Raw genomic sequence first — 22309 nt, 5'->3', positions numbered from 1 at the left:
AGTTCTGGACTTCAGGTATTGGTTTTGCTGTATTCAAAAATACCACTTTGTAGCCAAAATGTCTATCAACAGGGAACTGGTTGAATAAATCATGGCACATCACACAATGGAATTATTATTGGAAAAGGATGAAGATGCTCTGGATAGATGGGCTAATAATAAATAGATCTCCAGAAGTTCCTGTCATGGCTCAGTGGTTAATGAACCCAACTAGGATCCATGAGGATGAGGGTCTGATCCCTTGCCATACTCAGTGGGTTAAGGATCCGGCGTTGCCGTGAGCTGTAGTGTAGATTGCAGGTGTGCCTCAGATCCCATGTGGCTGTGGCATAGGCCATCAGCTGCAGCTCTGATTCGACCCCTAGCCTGGGAACTTCCATATGCCACAGGTTCAGCCATAAAAAGACAAACAAAAACAATAAATAGAGTTCCAAGGTAGATAACGTAGTATTACCAAAATAAATAAATAAATAAAGTCAAAGTATGGAATGGTATGTTCTTTCTCTCTTTCGGCCATACCCATGGCGTTTGGAAGTTGCCAGGCAAGGGACCAAACCCGCACCTAGCAATGACCTGAGCCACTGCAGTGACAACACTGGATCCTTACCCACTGAGCCACCAATGAATTGTAGCATCTTCTCTTTAACATACAGTGTGAAGTGTTTAAATCCTAACTGTACAGCCTAGTGACCATGTACTAATTAATACATCTTTGTTTACCACTTTGCAGATCAAGGTATAGAACATTTCCAGGACTTGGAAATCTTTCTCATATCCCCTTGCAGACCATACATTCCATGTGGAATCATTATCCTAAAGTCTCTCATCTTAAGGGTAATTTTGCCTAACTTTGAGCTTTATGTCTTTGGAATCACAGAGAATGTACTGCCTATTTAAAATAAATGTTCTTTCCTGTTACAAATAAATAATGCTTCGTGATCTGCTTCTCCTGCTTAGCACTAGGTCATTAATATCTTACAGTTATAATCTGCAAAAAAATAAAATAATGACTTTAAATTGCTGGGTTTTTGAATGTAAAATATCTCAATTTTTATACTGAATATATATTGAAATGACAATGCTTCAGATACATTAGGTTAAATAAAACATTCTTAACATTTAAAAAATAATGTAAAATATCTCAGTAATTTTTATACTGAAATATATTGAAATGATAATGCTTCAGATACATTAGGTTAAATAAAAGTCTTAAAATTTAAAAAAATTGCTGGGTTTGTTTTTGCTTTTGGGGGGCGCATGTGGAAGTTCCCAGGCTAGGGGGTCGAATTGGAGTTGCAGCTGCTGGCCTACCCCACAACCGCCACAGCCACAGCAAGGCGGGCTAGGAGTTTTGTCTGTGACCTACGCCGATGCTGGCTGTAACGCAAGATCCTTAACCCACTGATGAAAGCCAGGGATGGAACCTTCCTCCTCGTGGATACTAGCTCCATTCTTTACTGCTGAGCCACAAGGGAAACACCCAAGTTGCCGTATTGTTAAAAAGAAAAAACGAAATTGCTGTATTGTAAATAATACTTTCTCCATTATATTTATTCTATATATTTCTTTTTTTAATTCATGAGGGAAGAGTTCAGAGGATCCATACAGACAGCAAGTGGAGAGATTGTAACTCAAACATGCATCTCAGGGAGTTCCCTTCGTGGCTCATTGGTTAGTGAACCCAACTAGGATCCATGAAGATGCGGGTTCCATCCCTGGCCTCGCTCAGTAGGTTAAGGATCCGGCATTGCCCTGGGCTCTGTTGTAGGTCGCAGAGGCGGCTGAGATCTGGCGTGGCTGTGGCTGCAGCTCTGATTAGACCCCTAGCCTGGGAACCTCCACATGCCAAGGATGCGGCCCTAAAAAGCAAAAATAAAAAAAAAAACTAAACCGAACCAAAACAAAAAAACCCCCAAAACAAACCAACCAACCCATGCATCTCGGGCGCTCACTCTACCACCGCAAGAAGCAAAGGTCTTAAACATGGGCAGAGCCTCGCAGAGATATCTTGCATGAGCAGTGAGGAGGACATTATAACTGCAACAAGTATTACTAATAATTATTAACGGCTCATGACAAGAGGACAAATGCCATTACTTATCGTAATATATTAGGCATATTAGTAATGTCTATATAGTATTATTCATGCAAATACCAATCGCCTGTGTCATGTGCAGTTGCTGAGCCCAGAGGTAGTTCCCAGCTTAAGTCTCTGCCTCCTTGCAGAGGAGCATGGGTTGGGACTTCCAGGGACACGCCCCTGTGGGGCTGAGGAGCCAATCGACGCGCAGAAGGCGGGGCTCTGGGAGCGACAACACTGCTATCCAATGGCAGACAACCAGAGTCGCCCCTGGCCAATGGGCGCACTCCTCCGCGACGGTCGGAAGTGGTGAGGCGGCTCCGGGGGCCGTTGTTCAGCTTGGGGGCTGACTGAGGAGGGAGGCTTCAGTGTCCCTGGCAGGCGGTTCGTGTTGGCGTCTTTCGTCTCGTCCCAGGTGAGGGTAGCTGCGGCCCGCGAGTTCCTATAGGTCTCCAATTCGGGAGAAGGGCGGTGTGTGGGCTAGGGGCTTCTGGGCCGGGGATCAGCAGGGGTTTCTCGTAAGGAGAAAGGTGCCCGCGAAGCGGCGTCTCCCCTGGCTAGTGAGGGAGGCCGTACTTTCTCCTCAGGGATCCGGAGCCTCAGCAGCCCCCGGCGTCACCGCCCCTTCCCGGCCGTGGCCCCGGGGCTGGGAGGTGACGGTTTTCTGGAGCACCGCCATGGGCACCTCGCCCCGGGCAGATTTGGGCCCCGAGCTGCCAGCGTGAGGGGTCGCGGGTAGCCTGGTGGGGGCTCTAGGCCGACAGACTCGGGTTCGAGTCCCCACTCTGACCAACTGTGCGGCAGCTGTCTTCCTGGACTTCCTCTTTCGCGGTCTCAGCAGTGGGATGGTGACTTTCACCTTTTAGGGTTGTGGTCTGGATGAGAAGGTTATCCACGTAAAGCATTTAATCATCAGTAAACACACTATGAATGGCAGCTAATATTTGCGAAGCCGGTGCCTTCCCCACTCTTTTCGGACCTCCTCCACCCTGCTGGGGGAGGGGGCAGTTGGAAACCACAACCTCCAGGGTGTGGACCCTGTGGTGGTGTCTCCACCCCTTTGGGCACAGGGAAATCCTGGTCGACCACTTAGAGGGGCTCCTTCTAATTTTGAAGGGAACTTAGTTTGCCATAGGGCTTCCATGCATTCGTTCACCTCTTATAGGGCGTGTTTTGAAGAAGTGTTAGTTTGGAAATGTTAAAACGCCCAGTTAGGGAGTTCCCGTTTTGGCTCGGTGGTTAAGAATCCGACTAGGAACCATGAGGTTGCGGGTTTGATCCCTGTCCTCGCTCAGTGGGTTAAGGATCCGGCGTTGCCGTGAGGTGTAAGGTGGGTCGCAGACGCGGCTCGGATCCCGCGTTGCCATGGCTGTGGTGTAGGTCGGCGGCTACATCTCTGATTGGACCCCTAGCTTGGGAACCTCCATCTGCCGCGCGGGTGCGGCCCTAGAAAAGACAAAAAAAAAAAAAAAAAAAAAAAAGACAAAAAAAAAAAACCCCCAGAAAAAAAGCCCTGTTAGAGGACAGTATTTTTAGAAGACAATTTTTTTGCGTCATAGAAAAGGATGATATAAAGTAAATACTGGTAATAAAGTTGCCAGGGCTTTGCTTTCAACATTGACATCTTGTTTAAAAGAAGGAAAAACTACAGTGGAGAAACCTGGTAGAAACTTATTTCAGTGAAGTGATCAAAGTCAGCATCATCTGTAATAATAAGACTGTTGACATCACTTCTTTCTGATTGAATGCAATGAGATGAGCACAACATCACTTCTATGGTATTTTTGACAAAAATGTATTAATCATGAGAAAACATCATATGAACCCAATTTGAAGATAGTCTACAAAATAACTAGCCAGTACATACAACAAGGTTATGAAAGAGAAAGACTGAAGAAATATCCCAGATTAAAGAAGATTAAGGAGAAATAGCAACCAGTGCAATATGTGACTCTGGATTGCTGAACCAGAAAAAGGGTACTATTGGTGGCCTGATTTGTGAAATTAAATAATTGTAGATTAATTACTAGTATTAGTGAGTTTTTTGCACTTGGTAATTTTACTGTGACTATGATGTACTGGATGAGAGGTATATGGGAGTTCTTTATGCTGGTTTGCAAGTCAGATTATTTCAAAATGAGAATTAAAAAATAATAAAAAGCTAAAACCAAAGTGTGTTATGTATTAAATAAAACGTACTGGTTTTGGTGATTTTTTTTTTGCACTTTTTCTTTTGTGTGTGTGTGTTTTGCATGTCATGCTTAAAGCAGAAATGAAATTGAAAGAACACACTTCTTCCTTTGTTGTTTTCAGGAACAGCTAAAGATGGCTGAATTTCTAGATGACCAGGATACTCGACTGTGTGACAATTGGTGAGAAATCTGAGAAATGTTATTGGAATGAGGATAAACTGGCTTCTATAAAGAGTTGGCTTATTTATTGGCAGGTTAAAACTGGAGCCATGTAGTATGTTGTGCAAATACATGAGACTAAAGCTTTTTGAACAATTTTGAATAAAATTGCCTGTTTGAGAAATTTGACAAGATAGTTGGTTGAGGTAGCATAGAGTAGTGACTAGAGCGATGGCATGAAGCTGAGAGTCAAGGCTCTGGTTCCTATCTTATTTAGTTAATGACTTGGCAAGTCCCTTGACTGCTTTGGAGCCTTATTTTTCTGACCTATATGTAAAGGAATTTCTTTTTCGCTTTTATGAAAAATAACCATTCCTGCTGTGTAGTGCTGGAAACTATATGTAATCACTTATGATGGAGCATGATAATGTGAGAAAAAAGAATCTATACATGTATGTGTCACTGGGTCACCATGCTGTGCAGTAGAAAATTGACAGAACACTGTAAACCAGCTATAATGATAAAAACAAAAACTATTATAGAAAATAACCATATATTTTTAAAAGATGCTAAAAACATAGTGAAATGTTTGGATTAGAGCAGTGTTTTGCAAAGTGTGTTGCAAGAATTTCCTTGAATGGCTACAGTGGTTGCCTTGAGATGATTGGGAGCAAGGTTTAGTGAGTTGTGGCACAATGTCTAGTAGTGAGAACATTCAACCAGAGCAGCTATCTCAGATTATTTTATTTATTTATTTTTTTTCTTTTTGCCTTTTCTAGGGCTGCTCCCGTGGCATATGGAGGTTCCCAGGTTAGGGGTCTAATCAGAACTGTAGCTGCTGGCCTATGCCAGAGCCACAGCAACTCGGGATCCGAGCCGCGTCTGCAACCTACACCACAGCTCACGGCAACGTGGGATCGTTAACCCACTGAGCAAGGGTAGTGATTGAACCTGCAACCTCATGGTTCCTAGTTGGATTTGTTAACCACTGCACCACGACGGGAACTCCCCTTTGCTGCTTTAAAAACTGTTTTAGCTTTGTTTGGGTTTTATGTGTGCTGTTCCTGATACAAAGTGTAATAATCCATGATACAAATAATCACAATAACAATTTTTTTTTTAACTTTTTGGCTATGCCTGTGTCATGTGAAAATTCCCAGGCTAGGGACTGAACCCGCACCCCAGCAGTAACCCAAGCCACTGCAGTGGGAATGTTGGATCCTTCACCCACTGTGCCGAAGGAGAACTCCTAAAATGTTATTTTGATTTTACAAGAAAAAGGACATAGTGGCTTTATTTTTTTTTTATTTTTTCTTATTAGGGCTCTACCTGAGGCACATGGAGTTTCCCAGGCTAGGAGCAGAAGCTGTCGGCCTACACCACAGCCATAGCAACATGGGATCCAAGCCAAGTCTGTAACCTATACCACAGCTCATGGCATTGCTGGATCCTTAATCCACTCAGCAAGGCCAGGGAGCGAACCCTCATCCTCATGGATACTAGTGGGTTCATTAACCACGGAGCCACAACGGGAACATCAGTTAAAAGATCCTTTTTTTAAGTAGTTTTGTAACCTTCTTTTTCTTTTTTTTTTCTTTTTTTTTTGCTATTTCTTGGGCCGCTCTTGCGGCATATGGAGTTCCCAGGCTAGGGGTCTAATCGGAGCTGTAGCTGCCGGCCTACACCACAGCCACAGCAACTCAGGATCTGAGCCGTGTCTGTGACCTACACCACAGCTCACGGGCAACGCCGGATCGTTAACCCACTGAGCAAGGGCAGGGACCGAACCCGCAACCTCATGGTTCCTAGTCGGATTCGTTAACCACTGCGCCACGACAGGAACTCCCTTTTTCTTTTTTTAATCAAGGTTTAGTTGGGAGTTCCTGTCGTGGCACAGTGGTTAACGAATCCAACTAGGAACCATGAGGTTGCGGGTTCAATCCCTGGCCTTGCTCAGTGGGTTAAGGATCCGGCATTGCTGTGAGCTGTGGTGCAGGTCACAGACACGGCTCAGATCCTGAGTTGCTGTGGTTGTGGTGTAGGCCGGCAGCAACAGCTCCGATTAGATCCCTAGCCTGGGAACCTCCATATGCCGTGGGAGAGGCCCTAGAAAATGCAAAAACACACACACACACAAAAATTCAAGGTTTAGTTGATTTACAGTGTTGTGCCAATTTCTGCTGTACAATAAAGTGACCCAATCATACACACACACACACACACATATATATATATACACATACACACATATGTATATACATTCTTTTTCTCATATTATCTTCCGTCATGTTCTTTCACAAGACGTTGGGTATAATTCCCTGTGCTATACAGTAAGATCTCACTGCTTATCCATCCTAAATGTAATAGTTTGCATCTACTAACCTCAAACTCCCAGTCCATCCCACTCCCCCAACTCCTTGGTACCTACAGGTCTGTTCTCCATGTCTGTGAGTCTGTTTCTGTTCTGTAGATAGGTTCATTTGTGCCATATTTTAGATTCCACATATAAGCGATGTTAATGGTATTTGTCTCTTTTTTTTTTGACTTCACTTAGTAAGAGAATCTCTAGTTGCATCCATGTTGCTGCATCTGGCATTATTTTGTTCTTTTTTATGGTTGAATAGTATTCTGTTCTGTATGTGTACCACATCTTCTTAATCCATTCATCTCTCAGAGAGCTTTTAGGTTGTTTCCATATCCTGACTATTATGAATAGTCCTGCTTTGAACATAAGCGTGTATGTATCTTTTTTTGTTTTTTTTTTTATTGTTGTTTTGCTTTTTAGGGCCATACCCACTCATATGGAAGTACCCAGGCTAGGGGTCGAATTGGAGCTGCAGCTGCTGGCCTATACTGCAGCCACAGCAACACCAGATCCAAGCTGCATTTGTGATCTATTGACAGCTTATGGCAACACTGGATCCTTAACCCACTGAGCAAGGCCAGGGATTGAACCCAAGTCCTCAGAGATAGTAGTCGGATTCTTTTCTGCTGTGCCACAATTGCAACTGCTCTTTTTGTTTTTTGTTGTTGTTGTTGTTTTTGTTTTGTCTTTTTGCCATTTCTTGGGCCACTCCCATGGCATATGGAGGTTCCCAGTCTAGGGGTCGAATCGGAGCTATAGCCACCAGCCTACGCCAGAGCTGCAGCAATGCGGGATCGGAGCCACGTCTGCAACCTACACCACAGCTCATGGCAACACTGGATCCTTAACCCACTGAGCAAGGCCAGGGATCGAACCCGAGTCTTCAGAGATAGTAGTCAGATTTGTTTCCGCTGTGCCGCAATTGCAGGTGCTCTTTTTGAATTATAGTTTTTTGTCAGGATATATGCCCAGGACTGGAATTGCTTGATCATATGGTAGTTCTATATTTAGTTTATTTAGTTTTCTGAGGATCCTCCATACTGTTTTCCTACTGGTTGTACCAATTTACATTCCTACCAGCAGTGTAAGAGGGTTCCCTTTTTTCCACACCTTCTGCAGCATTTGTCATTTGTGGACTTATTAATAACTATTCTGACTGGTATATGCTTGTAATTCATTGCAGTTTTGATTTGCATTTCTCTAATAAAATAATTAGTGATGTTCTGCATTTTTTCATGTGCCTGCTGGCTATCCAGATGTCTTCTTTTTAGGTCTCTGCTGATTTTTTGATTGGGTTGTTTGTTGGTTTTTTTTTAATTGAGTTGTATGTGTTTTTGGTATATTTTGGAGATTAAGCCCTTGTCAGTTGCATCGTTTGCACTATTTTCTCCCATTTTGTACACTGTCTTTTTTTTTATAGAGTTTTCTATGCTGAATATATTTTTAATCAATCCACTCCAATTTGAAGGAATTTTTTTTTTCTTTTTAAAATGGAGACTCCTAATCTGAAGGAATCTTAAACCTAAGGACAGTATATAAATGACTATACTAAGGGAGTTTAAAAAAAAATAAGTTGGAGTTCCCATTGTGGCCCAGTGGTAACTAAATGGACTAGTATCCATGAGGATGTGGGTTCCACCTCTGGCCCTGTTCAGTGGGTTAAGGATCCAGTGTTGCTGTGAGCGGTGATGTAGTTTGCAGATGTACCTTGGATCCCACATTGCTATGGCTGTGGCATAGGCTGGCAGCTGCAGCTCCAATTAGATCCCTAGCCTGGTACAGCCTAAAAAAAGGTAAATTGATGGAAAGCTAATGAAAAGTTTATTCAAAGCCAGGGCACTTTATTTAAAGAAAAAAAAAGCAGATTTACATGGAAAGCTGACAAACCATCCATCTAAGTGGCACTGTTTAAATTCCAGGTTTTAGGGAGTTCCCATCATGGCTCAGTGGAAATGAATCTGACTAGTATCCATGAGGACACAGGTTCAGTCCCTGGCCTCATGCAGTGTGTTAAGGATCCGGTGTTGCCGTGAGCTGTGGTGTAGGCTGCAGACACAGCTCGGATCCCGTGTTGCTGTGGCTCTGGCTGTGGCACAGGCCAGGAGCTATAGCTCCAATTGTACCCCTAGCCCGGGAACCTCCATATGCTGTGGGTGTGGCCCTAAAAAAAGAAAAAGAAATAAATTCAAGGTTTTAAAACTTTGTCTTTAGAGCCATATTCCTGTTGTTTCCTAAGAAACATTAAGGTACTCTTTTGGTGCTTAGGCCTACCAAGCCAGTAAAAAGAATAGATTATTGTGATCGAGGATGTTTTTTGCATGTTATTTCTTTTCTTCCTGTATTGTGCTGATTGACAGTTTGATTCTAGGAAACAGAAGCTTCAATATAAGAAGGCTTCTTTGCATCTATAAGGAATTGATCTCTGGGAGTTCCTATTGTGGTTCAGTGGAAACAAATCTGACTAGTATCTGTGAGGACGCAGGTTTGATCCGTGGCCTCCTTCAGTGTATTAAGGATCCGACATTGCTGTGAGCTGTGGTGTAGATCACACACATGGCTTGGATCTGGCATTGCTGTGGCTATGGCGTAGGCTGGCAGCTGCAACTCCCAATCAACCCCTAGCCTGGGAATCTCCATATGCTGCAGGTGCAGCCCTGAAGAGACAAAACAACAACAACAAAAACCATCAGGCAACTGTTGTGTAATTATTGGCAATATCTTATATCTTCTTCTTTCAAGGTCTCCCCAAGAGGTGAAAATGTATAGTAAATGCTCTGTGATCTTACTGGACAAGCTGCTTTTGATTTTACTTATTTGTTTCTGTCTGTACCTGAGGCATGTGAAAGTTCCCGGGCCAGAGATTGAACCTGTGCCAGAGCATCGACCTGAGCTACTGCAAGTGACAATACAGGATCCTTAATTGCCTGCACCACAAGGGAACTCCCAGTTTCTTTTTTTTATTTTCTTTTTTTTGTTTTTATTCTTTTTTTTGCATTTTCTTGCTTTATGTTATGATTATGTGGTCCTTGATTTTTTTTAATTCTAAAATTTTAGTGGCATTATGTATGTAGAATGCTCTATGTCAATAGGTTATCCTGAATAGCCCTGTAAAATACAAACTATAGACTTTTTTTTTTTTTCTATTTTTTGGCTGTCCCACAGCTTTCTGGGCCTGGGATCAGATCCAAGCTTCAGTTTCTTACCTAACCCACAGCTGTAGCAATGCTGGATCCTTAACCCACCATTCCTGGCCAGGAAACAAACCTGCCTCCTAGTTTTTCCAAGATGCTGCTGATACCAGTGCATGACAGGAATTCCTAACATGTTTTTCTTGATATTTGCTATTAAAAGAAAATTATTGTTAAAATTATGAAAAAAGAGACTAGAATTTCAGTACCCTAGGCAGTAATTACTGGCTTTAATTTTTTTGTGACATTTGTGCACATAGGATTTGCAATCAGGATACAGCTTTGCTTCTTGCACTTTGTTGGCATACCGTATTTAACCTAGCTGTTCCCTTATTCTTTAGTTGTTTTTTTTTTTTGTCCTTTTAGGGCCACACTTGCGTAATATGGAAGTTCCCAGGCTAAGGGTCAAATTGCAGCCACAGCCACAGCAATGCTAGATCCGAACCATGTCTGTGACCTACACCATAGCTCACAGCAATGCTGGATCCTTAACCCACTGAGTGAGACCAGGGAATGAACCCAAATCCTCATGGATACTAGTTGGGTTCATTACCACAGAGCTACTCAGGAACTTAGACTTTTATTTTTTTATTTTTTTTATTTTTAGGGCCGTACCATGTGACATATGGAGGTTCCCAGGCTAGGAGTTGAATCAGAGCTTAGAGGCCGGCCTACACCACAACCACAGCAGCAGATCCGAGCTGCATCTGCGCACTACACCGTAGCTCACAGCAACGCCAGATCCTTAACCCACTGAGCGAGGCCAGGGATTGAACCTGTGTCCTCATGGATGCTAGTCAGATTGTTTCCACTGATCCACAATGGGAACGCATAGACCTTTTTTTTTTGCCTTGCCCAATGAGCAAGGCCAGGGCTCAAACCTGCAACCTCATAGTTCTACTCAGATTGGTTTCCACTGAGCCATGACAGGAACTTGTAGACATTTTTAATGGTTTGCAGTTTTTTACTATTTTATGACACTAATAAAAATCTTCATAATCCCAAGAGTAGGATTACAGGTCTTTAACCTGTAATTTTAGAGTCTTTAAGCACTCTTTAGGTATAATTTTATGGTCCCAAAACAAACATTTTTAAACTCTATATAAGCAATTTTTTTTTCTTTTTTTTTTTTTTTGTCTTTTTAGGGCATCACCTGTGGCATATGGAAATTCCCAGGCTAGGGGTTGAATTGGAGATGCAGCTGCCGGCCTATGCCACCGCCACAGCAATGACAGATCCGAGCCACATGTATGACCTAACACCACAGCTCAAGGCAATAGCATATCCTTAACCCACTGAGTGAAGTCAGGGATCTAACCCGTATCCTCATGGATACTAGTCAGATTCTTAACCTGACGATCTGCAATAGGAGCACTGCACTATATATTTTAATAGTCTACAGTTTTGAAAAATTTAGGCCAAATTACTTTAAAACCAATAGTTTCCTTAGAAAACTGGGAATTTTGACGAAATAGGGGTGTTCATTTTGTTGAAACATTGGTAGTTTCCCTTCTTGTCTGAGTTTTCTTTCTATTTCTGACACTTGATTGTTATTCCTTGTTACCTTTCAGTTTTGATATGAGAGCCCACCTTGATAGTTCTACCTTTGTTTTTTTTGTTTGTTTGTTTGTTTTTTATTGTTGTTGTTTGGTCTTTTTAGGGCTGCACCTGTGGCATATGGATGTTCCCAGGCTAGGGGTCTAATTGGAGCTATAGCTGCTGGCCTGTGCCACAGCAACCCCAGATTTGAGCCTTGTCTGCAACCTACACCACAGCTACTGGCAGCCCCGGATCTTTAACCCACTGAATGAGGCCAGGGATTGCACTCGAATCCTTATGGATACTAGTCAAGTTTATGGACACCACTTGAGTTTGTTATTGCTGAGCCACATTGGGAACTCCTCATAGTTCTACCTTTGGATGAAAATGAATCTGCATTTTTTGGGTGTTTTGGTCTTTCAGATAGGGAGTATGACTATAGCTGGAGGCACATCACTTGTCCTACTTGGAAATGTTTCTTAGACTATGTATGAAGATTAAAACTGTAAAAGAGAAACAAGCTATCTATAGCTTTTGTTTGTTTGTTTGTTTGTTTTTGTCTTTTCTAGGGTCGCACCCATGGCATATAGGAGGTTCCCAGGCTAGGGGTCTAATCGGAGCTATAGCCACCGGCCCACACCAGAGCCACAACAACGAGGAATCTGAGCCACGTTTGCAGCCTATACCACAGCTAATGGCAATGCTGGATCCTTGACCCACTGAGAAAGGCCAGGGATGGAACCTGCAACCTCATGGTTCCTAGTTGGACTTGTTAACCACTGAGCCACGACAGGAACTCCACTATCTATAGCTTAATGTGAGAGAAGGTTTCTGTAGTATTCAGCTTCTGAGGCACAATGGGTCATTAAAGATTTGTTGTGTGACTATCTGTATTTATTTATTTATTTATTTTTGTCTTTTTGCCTTTTTTAGGGCCGCTTCCCGTGGCACATGGAGGTTCCCAGGCTAGGGGTCTAATCGGAGCTGTAGCCACCGGCCTATGCCAGAGCCACAGCAACGCAGGATCCGAGCCGTATCTGCAACCTACACCACAGCTCATGGCAACACCAGATCCTTCACCCACTGAGCAAGGCCAGGGATTGAACCTGCAACCTCATGGTTCCTAGTCAGATTCATTAACCACTGCACCATGACGGGAACTCCTATCTGTATTTATTCTGTTCAGTATTTTATTTTATGATTTTTTTTTTTTTCTTTTTAGGGTGCACCTGTGGCATATGGAAGTTCCCACGCTAAGGGTTGAATCCGAGGTAGCAGCTGCTGGCCATGGCCACGGCAACTTGGGATCCAAGTCTGCAACCTAAACTACAGCTCACAGCAACTCTGGATCCCCGACCCACTGAGCAAGGCCAGGGATCAAACCTGTATCCTCATGGATACTAGTCTGATTCGTTTCTGCTGAGCCATGATGGGAACTCCCATATTTTATGAAATTTTATTCTAGGTGACATACATTCTTTTTAATGTATCCTTTAGACTATGAAATTGGAATTTTCTTTTTTCTTTTTTTTTTTTTTGTTGTTGCTGTTATTGCTATTTCTTGGGCCGCTCGAGCGGCATATGGAGGTTCCCAGGCTAGGGGTTGAATCAGAGCTGTAGCCACCGGCCTATGCCAGAGCCACAGCAACACAGGATCCGAGCCGTGTCTGCAACCTACACCACAGCTCACGGCAATGCCAGACCGTTAACCCACTGAGCAAGGGCAGGGACCGAACCCGCAACCTCATGGTTCCTAGTCAGATTCGTTAACCACTGCGCCACGACGGGAACTCCTGAAATTGGAATTTTCTAATGGTCATAACCGAATGAGTAAAAGGAAGGCCTTTGAATATTATGTGCCTCTAGTTTGAGTGTGTAAGTGTATATAAACATATATACACACACACTTTTGTTAAATTAAAATGATCTTAACTCTTTCACTTAAGATTGTCATTTCCTTCCTTTTCTATAACTTAGGTATGGTCCTTTAAATTGGATGTCTTAAATTAGAGGAGAATGGTAAAAAGTAAATGAGGAGATAGCAATGGGGGAAGGGATTCAGGATTACATTTTTCTACATTTCTTCTGTGAAGTTTATACCAACCCAGCCAGAGAGCTTATTCCTAGCTAGCATCCAGTGTGCTTTGAAAGACATGTAGGGCATAAAGGAGGAAAGTTCCCCTTTTCCTCAGACAGTCCCAAAGCTGGCATCTGCCCTTTTTAGTTTGACTTTTGGTGGAATAAAATCTAATGAGAGGAGTTCCTGTCGTGGTACAGCAGAAACAGTCTGACTAGAAACCATGAGGTTGCGGGTGCGAGCTCTGGCCTTGCTCAGTGGGTTAAGGATCCGGCGTTGCCGTGGGCTGAGGTGTAGATGGCAGACGAGGCTCAGATCTGGTGTTGCTGTGTCTCTGGCATAAGCCAGCAGCAACAGCTCCAATTCAACCTCCTAGCCTGGGAACCTCCATATGCCACTGGTGCAGCCCTAAAAAAGACCCCCCCCCAAAAAAAAACTAATGAGATTCAAACCACCTGAGACTGAGTGTAAAAATAAATGGTAGGCTGTTTGGGGTTTTTTTTAATGCTTATTTTGTTTCTTTTTTTTTTTAAGTTTTTTTATAAAAAAAAAAGTTTAATTTTTTTGGCTGCACTTGTGGCACGTGGTAATTCTCAGGCCAGGACTGAACCCGAGCCACAGCACACAGCTGTAGCAATGGCCTGGTCCTTAACCTGCTGTGTCACGGGGGGACTTCCTTTGTTTATTTATTTATTTTTGTCTTAAAAAAATTTTTTTTGCCATTTCTTGGGCCACTCCCTCGGCATATGGAGGTTCCCAGGCTAGGGGTTGAATCGGAGCTGTAGCTGCTGGCGTACGCCAGAGCCACAGCAACACCAGAGCCACAGCAACGTGGAGTCCGAGCCGCGTCTATGACCTACACCACAGGTCTCGGCAACGCTACATCCTTAACCCATTGAGCAAGGCCAGGGATCAAACCCAAAACCTCATGGTTCCTAGTCGGATTCGTTAACCACTGAGCCATGATGGGAACTCCTGTTTTGTTTTTTAAATCCTGGGGTGGATCTTTGTGCTTTGGGGTATGAATGGTTTTGGAAAAACCTGGCTCAGCTTTTCTTGGTATCTGACTTCATGTTGTTGGTTGTGATGAGATGTAGAAAGTGAGGCTGAGCTTTTAGAGGTAGTGCATAGCACTGATAACTCAGAGTGTTGCACGGAAGACTCAGAACCTTTAGGAGTTAATCTGGAGTTCCCGTCGTAGCACAGTGGTTAACGAATCCGACTAGGAACGATGAGGTTGCGGGTTTGATCCCTGGCCTTGCCCAGTGGGTTAAGGATCTGGCGTTGCCGTGAGCTGTGGTGTAGGTTGCAGACGCGGCTCAGATCCCATGTTTATGTGGCTCTGGTGTAGGCTGGAGGCTGCAGCTCCGATTAGACCCCTAGCCTGGGAACCTCGATATTCCGGGGGAAGCGGCCCTAGAAAAGGCAAAAACACAAAAAACAAAACAAAACACTTTAGGAGTTAATCTTTGAAAAGCAGACATTATAACAGTCACAAGAGCTTATACACTGGATACTCACTAAAGTGAAATAGTGGAGCATAAAAATTGGACAGGACAGATTTCCATGTGATATCTCTAGGCACTTATGTCAGTAATTCTTGACTTTTTCTTTGATCTATTTCTGTAGCAAAAAAGAAATTCCTGTGTTTAACTTTACCATCCATGAGATCCACTGTCAAAGGAACATTGGTATGTGTGCTATCTGCAAGGAACCATTTCCCAAATCTGACATGGAGACTCACATGGCTACAGAACACTGTCAGGTGAACCACCAAGTACTCAAATATTTATGAATGGATTATACTTGCTATTGTGTAATAGCAGGTGAACATGTTGTCACAAAACCAATTTATTGATTGTTATTTCTTATCCCAGGTGACCTGCAAGTGTAACAAGAAGTTGGAGAAGAGGCAGTTAAAGAAGCATGAGGTTGGTTTCCTGCACTATGAAGGGTGTTAATTATCATGGGGCCAATCCTATTGAGATTACAGAGCCACTTGCAGAGGAGAAAGCCTGTCTTGTTGAGTCTTTGTTCTCTACCAGCTCCACTGCCTTTAAAGCCTAATTAAGGCTTTGACTCTTTGCTGCCAGATTTGGCTGCATAGCTGCTGTGCTTCATGCTCAAGCCTCAGAGCCTTTCTTTTTGGAACAGAGTCATTCCATTTCTGCTGGGTTTTGCCTACTGGCAGGTTCGCTGAGTGCTAAACCAAGCCTAGGGTTGCCAGTGTGGTGCCACCTCTTTAGCACACAACCTGCCTTATGCCTTGTAATTTTCTTCTTTTCTTTCTTTTGCGCTCGCTCGCTCTCTCTCTCTCTCTTTTTTTTTTTTTTTTGCTTTTTAGGGCCACACTCATGGCATATGGAAGTTCCCAGGCTAGAGGTCGAATTGGAGGTATAGCTGCTGGCCTACACCACAGCCACAGCAACATCAGATCCGAGCCTCATCTGTGACCTTTACCACAGCTCATGGCAACACCAGATCCCTGACCCACTGAGCGAGCCCAGGGATGGAACCCGCATCCTCATGGATGCTAGTCAGATTCTTTCTGCTATACCACAATGGGAACTCCTGTATCTTGTAATTTCATTTTTACTGTTTGGTCTTTTGGGTGACATGCTATTCATACCCAAAGAAATTCTTAGAGAGCATTTGATGAGAGAACACAGTGTCATTTGGTCCCTAATTGGGATAAAACTGACTGTAGTTGAATGAGTATGTGAATATATAGAGAGTTATATATATATATATATTTTTTCTTTTTAGGGCCACACCCTCAGCATATGGAGGTTCCCATATGCTGCGCCACTGGCCTACACCAAGCCACAGCAATGCCAGATCTGAGCCAAGTCTGTGACCTACACCACAGCTCACAGCAACGCCAGATCCTTAACCAACTGAGCGAGGCCAGGGAGCTAACCCGCAACCTCATGGTTCCTAGTCGGATTCATTTCTGCTGCACTACAGTGGGAAATCTGAGAGTTCTGTGTGTATATATATATATATATTTGAATGAGCATATTCACTGGTTAAAAAATCCCAACAACTCTTTAGTTGGTAGTCACATAGGAGTGTGTACTGTATATAAACATTCATCATCAAAGTATGTGCTTCAGATTTGTGCATTTCATTCTGTGTACCTAAAAAAAACCTATATAACTTTATAATTTTAAAAGGTGATTCATATTCAGTGTAGAACTTTTGGAAAATATAAAAAGAAAACAAGGACCACGCCTGACCTCCAACTCAAAGATAAACATCTCATAAATAATTAAGCATTCTTACTTGCATTTTTTTTTTTTTTTTTTTTTGCTTTTTAGGGCTGCGTCCATGACATGTGGAGGTTCCCAGGTTAGGGAACCAGTTGGCGCTAAGCCTACACCATAGCCACAGCAATACAGATCCGAGCCATATCTTCAAGTTACACCACAGCTCATGGCAATGCTGGATCCTTAACCCCCTGGGCAAAGCCAGGGATTAAAACCCATATCCTCATGGATCCTAGTCAGGTTTGTTAACCACTGAGCCACAATGGGAACTCCCTCCCATTTTTTTTTTTTTTGTAGGGCTTTTTTTTTTCTTTGTAGGGCCGGATTTGCGGTATATAGAGGTTCCCAGGCTAGGGGTGCAATCGGAGCTACATCCTACACTGGAGCCACAGATCCGAGCTGTGTCTGCGACCTACACCACAGCTCATGGCAATGCTGGATCTTTAACCCACTGAGCAAGGCCAGGGATTGAACCTGCAACCTCATGGTTCCTAGTCAGATTTGTTTCTACAGCACCAGGATAGGAACTCCTCCTGCATTATTTTTTTCTGAGCATTTTACCTGTGTTTTACTTGACCTCACCAGTAAAGGGGGTTACGACTGAGGTCATATTAATAATAATGAGTATTTCTTTGGCTTTTAACACCTACTTGCTGTATAAAAACAACCTCTAATCAACTGCCTCCCTCTTCTAGTTTCTCTCAGCTGTTTCTGGGGTTCACATGGTGATATATCATTCATTATAGAGGTATAAGTATTACCTAACATTCTTGCAAGTTAGGCTCTGATAATTGTAGGCCACTGATTAAAGAGTTTTAAATTCTTTAAGAAAAAAGTTGATAACTGTATTTGCTGTTCTGGTGAGTTACTAGCAATTTTCAGGGTTTTTAACAGAGTACTTATTATATCATCTGGTATGTGCCAACAGTTTTTTAATCTTTTCGCTGTTGAGTAACTTATATATCAGAAACTTATAACTTTATCATTTATTTGATAAAACTTTTTTCTAAAAATCGTCTTTCTGAATTGATATTATAGTTACATGGTATATAATTTTAAAGGCACAAAAGTGTATATGTAAAAATTGTCTCTCTTCTACTCCTGTTCCTAGGCTCTCTTTTATAAGTTTCATATGTTTTCTATAAGAGATATTCCATGCATATGCAAATAATTTGAGAAATGTTTTGAAGTATCGTTTAGAATAAAACTTGGGTTTAATTTGTATGAAAAAGAAATTTTTGCTGTTTGGCATAGTGGTAGTAAAGTGTCTAAGCTTTAGAACCAATGTTACATTAAAGTTCTGAGCTTACGTTCCCACATTTTGGAATGTCCATATCACAGTATCATATCCTTATATATCTTTTTTTGGGGGGTGCTGCATCTGCGGTACATGGAAGTTTCCAGGCTAGGGTCGAATTGTAGCTGCAGCTGAAGGCCTACCCCCAGCCATAGCAACACCAGATCTGTGACAAAGACTGCAGCTTGAGGCAATGCAGGATCCTTAACCTACTGAATGAGGCCAGGGATCGAACCCCCATCCTCATGGATACTAGTTGGGTTCATTTCCACTGAGCCACAATGGGAACCCCTCCTTTATATCTTTTAATTATTTAGTGCTTTAGTGATGATTTCAAATTAAACATAAAGTTTTGGGAGTTCCCTTGTGGTGTAGCCAAAAACAAACAAAAAAAGTTTTGTTTTTCATCTGCCAATTACTTGCACATTCTTGGGATCATCTTTTTTTTTTCCTCCCATACCCATAGCATGTGGGAGTTCCTGGGCCTGGAATTAAACCTGAGCTGCTATAGTGACATCGCCAGATCCTTAGCCCACTGCACCAAAAGGGAATTCCTTGGGGTCATCTTCATTGGTGATTCTTGACTTATTTAAAGACAGTGCTATATACAAATGTATAGATTAGAAGAATCAGTGTCTTTCTAAAGGACAATCCCTTTTCCACATTGGAGTAGTAAGGGGAAATTAGTCTGGGGGAGCGTTGACAAAGCATATATGAATTGCTGTGCTCTTGCTATTCGGGTGGCTGAATGAGTAGTTTCCTTCTAAGAGTTTCTTTCCCTTTGTAGAACTTGATAGCAGGGAAGAAGGAAGCTGTGACTCTTAAATACATAGAAAACCATGACAGGCAAAGCTAGGGTTGGAAGAGAATATTGTAAATACTTTTTGCTTTCCCTGCCTTGTACTGAAACTTGGCCTTTCTTAGATTTGCATATTAACTGCCTCATTTTTCTGTGTTGCAGGAGACTGAGTGTCCTCTACGGCTTGCCCTTTGTCAGCACTGTGATTTGGAACTTTCTGTTCTCAAACTGAAGGACCATGAAGATTACTGTGGTGCCCGGACGGAGTTATGTGGCAGTTGTGGGCGCAATGTTCTGGTGAAAGATCTGAAGACTCACCCTGAAGTTTGTGGGAGAAATGAGGAGGAAAAGAGAGATGAGGTTGCCATGCTACCTAATGCGTATGATGACTCCTGGGGTCAAGATGGGATCTGGATTGCATCCCAGCTCAGACAAATTGAAGCTCTGGACCCACCCATGAGGCTCCCTCGAAGGCCCCTGAGGGCCTTTGAATCAGACCTTTTCCAAAGTAGGACCACCAGTCAAAGGAGCGTGACAGCCCAGTTTCCAATTCAGAATAATCTATGTGAGTACATGTATGGCCAATTTACTTTGCTGAACTTGGAGCTAACACAGCTTTGTAAGTCAACTGTATACCCACAGAATTAAAGAGAGTTAGTGTAACTTAATTCTTCCTGATGTTTTCACTAAATGTTTTTCTTGTAAAAAACCAAAAAATGTAGATAATTTTTTTCTTTTTTTGGTTTTTACGGCCATACCCATGGCATATGGAGGTTCCCAGGCTAGGAGTGGAATCGGTGCTATAGCAGCTGGCCTATGCCACAGCCACAGCAACACCAGATCCGAGCCGCTTCTGGGACCTACATCACAGCTCACGGCAATGCCAGATCCTTAACGCCACTGAGTGAGGCCACAGATCAACCTGCACCCTCATGGATGCTAGTCAGATTTGTTAACCACTGAGCCACGATGGGAACTCCAAGTGTTAATTTTTTTACTTCATGTGATATAATTCCAATCGTGAAGAAAAGGTACAAAAATGATAAATAAACTCCTTTGTAACCTTTAAAAAAAATCTGTGTGAGTTGTGTTTGGAATTAGATAATTGGAGTGGGGAGTTCCCACTGTGGTGCAGCAGGTTAAGGATCCCATGTTGTCTCTTTGGTGGCGGGGGTTTGATCCTTGGCGTGGCACAGAGGGTTAAGGATCTGGTGTGGCTCAGATTCTATCACTGCCTGGGAGCTTCATTCGCCTTGGGTGTGGCCAGAAAAGAAAAAAAGAAATACTGGAGCGGTATCAAGAATTTAATGCAAATGGAAACAGGTCTTCGGAGCCAAACAGATTTTAATTATGGAAACCTGATTGTAGCTAGGTAACAGAAGGAGGAATATTTAACTTTTTCCTATAGATAGGAATAACAGAACCTCTTTGCTCTTGGATTATTATTGGATGACAGGGTTGATGGATGACGATGCTGTTAATAGCTAACATTTACTGAGTATACTCTATGTGCTTAAGGTATTTGCAAAGTGCTTTACATTTATTAATTTACTTAGTTCTCACTACAGTTTTATGAGTGTTAGGTAAGTGGTAGAGCTGGGATTTGAATTCAGGCAGTCTGACCCTATGCTTTAAGCCATTTTGCTGTAATGTGGAAAGTACATGTAAAATACTTAGCACAGTGCCTATTTCATAGTTACAGCTCAATATTGCTTATTAATCGAACAGGATAATAATTGGAGTCTTTCATCATGGTAGGCTTAATATTTAGAGTCCTATGAGAATCGAAAGTCTGGGTTTCTTGTTCCTATACAGATTTCTATAAACCTTGAATATTTGTATAGCGACATTCCTAATGTATCTTGAGTACTAATTTTTTTTTTTTAATCCCCCTCAGTGGAAGAACAAGAAAGTCAGGAAAGGAATAGAAGACGACAGACGCCCAAAGAGGGTGGTGAAGACAGTGCAAACTTGGATTTCATGTTGGCTCTAAGTCTGCAAAATGAAGGACAGCCCCCCAGCATGACAGAGCAGGACCTTTGGAGGGTCGTATGTGAGGCAGACCAGTCCCATGAAGGTCCTAGTGCTCTGAATGACATAAGGGGTAGGTTTGTATATTTTTCACTAGACTCTGTCTCTGTAGTGAGCTTTACACCAGACAACTTATAGAACATTAAAAGTTTTTAATGAGATAGTTTTTTTTATTATTATTCTTTTCATTTGTTTTTTCCAACTTTTTGTTTTTAAACATCGTCAGTGGAGTTCCTGTTGTGGCTCAGCGGTTAACGAATGTGACTAGTATCCATGAGGATGTGAGGGTTCAATTCCTGGCCTCGCTCAGTGGGTTAAGGATCCGGCATTAGTGTGACTGTGGTGTAGGCTGGTGGCTACAGCTCCGATTGGATCCCTAGCCCGGGAACCTCCATATGCCGTGGGTGTGGCCATAAAAAGAGAAAAGAATTGTCAGAATAGTACAGTGAATGTCTGTATACCCCTCATTTATATTCAACAATTTTAGTATTTCCATTTATTTTTATATTTCTTCCCCCTGAGCCATTTGAGAATGAGTTGCAGACATAGCATTTTATCCCTAGTACTTCATCTTAAGATGAATCTCTTAAGAGCAAGGGCATTCTCTTATATAAACACAATACAGGTATTGTCAGGCAAGTTCCCTACTTGTTCATAGTGTTCTTTAGAGCTTTTTATCTTTTATTTTCATTTTTTTGCTTTTTAGGGCCTCACCTGCAGCATATGGAAGTTCCTGGGCCAGGGATCAAATCAGAGCTGCAGGTGTCACAGCCACAGCAGTGGGGGATTTGAGGTGCTTCTGCAACCTAAACCACAGCTCATGGCAATGCCAGATCCTTAATCTACTGAGGAAGGCCAGGGATCAAACCTGCATCCTCATTCATGGCTACAAGTTGGGTTTGTTACTGCTGAACCACACTGGAAACTCCCTTTAGAGCTTTTTAATTCTGTTTTTAAAATCCAGGATTGTGCATTACATTTAATTCTTTTTAGATTCCTTTGCACCCATTCTCCTTTTTTTTTTTTTAATCTTTTTCCCCTCTTTGAGGGCATTGGCATTTTTGAAGAGTCCAGGCCATTTTTTTTTTTTTGTAGAATATTTCTTTCTCAATTAACATGTTTGATTATTTACCCATGTTTAAATTCATGTTATGGGTTTTTTTTTGTTTTTTTTTTTCCCTTTTTTAGGGTGGCACCTACAGCATGTGGAGGTTCCCAGGCTAGAGGTCGAATTGGAGCTACAGCTGCCAGCCTACACCATAGCCACAGCAACAGAGGATCCGAGCTGTGTTTGTAACCTACACCACACCTCA

The 22309-nt window shown here is 42.5% G+C and overlaps 1 protein-coding gene across 1 annotated transcript in view; it reads left to right on the top strand.

Annotated features, from left to right (window-relative positions):
• The first annotated feature begins 2367 nt into the window (after positions 1 to 2367).
• The window catches only part of TRAFD1 (TRAF-type zinc finger domain containing 1), a 29213-nt gene continuing 9271 nt past the window's right edge, over positions 2368 to 22309 (top strand). Inside the window, exons 1-6 of the mRNA XM_047760404.1 lie at positions 2368 to 2495; positions 4394 to 4452; positions 15230 to 15365; positions 15478 to 15531; positions 19128 to 19530; positions 20863 to 21069. Coding sequence (XP_047616360.1) covers positions 4406 to 4452; positions 15230 to 15365; positions 15478 to 15531; positions 19128 to 19530; positions 20863 to 21069 — 847 coding nt within the window. The 5' untranslated portion in view covers positions 2368 to 2495; positions 4394 to 4405. The remainder of the gene's footprint in view (positions 2496 to 4393; positions 4453 to 15229; positions 15366 to 15477; positions 15532 to 19127; positions 19531 to 20862; positions 21070 to 22309) is intronic.

This window comes from Phacochoerus africanus, chromosome 15, assembly GCF_016906955.1.
Source record: "Phacochoerus africanus isolate WHEZ1 chromosome 15, ROS_Pafr_v1, whole genome shotgun sequence".
NCBI lineage: Eukaryota > Metazoa > Chordata > Mammalia > Artiodactyla > Suidae > Phacochoerus > Phacochoerus africanus.
This window is presented reverse-complemented; position numbering and strand designations above follow the sequence as displayed.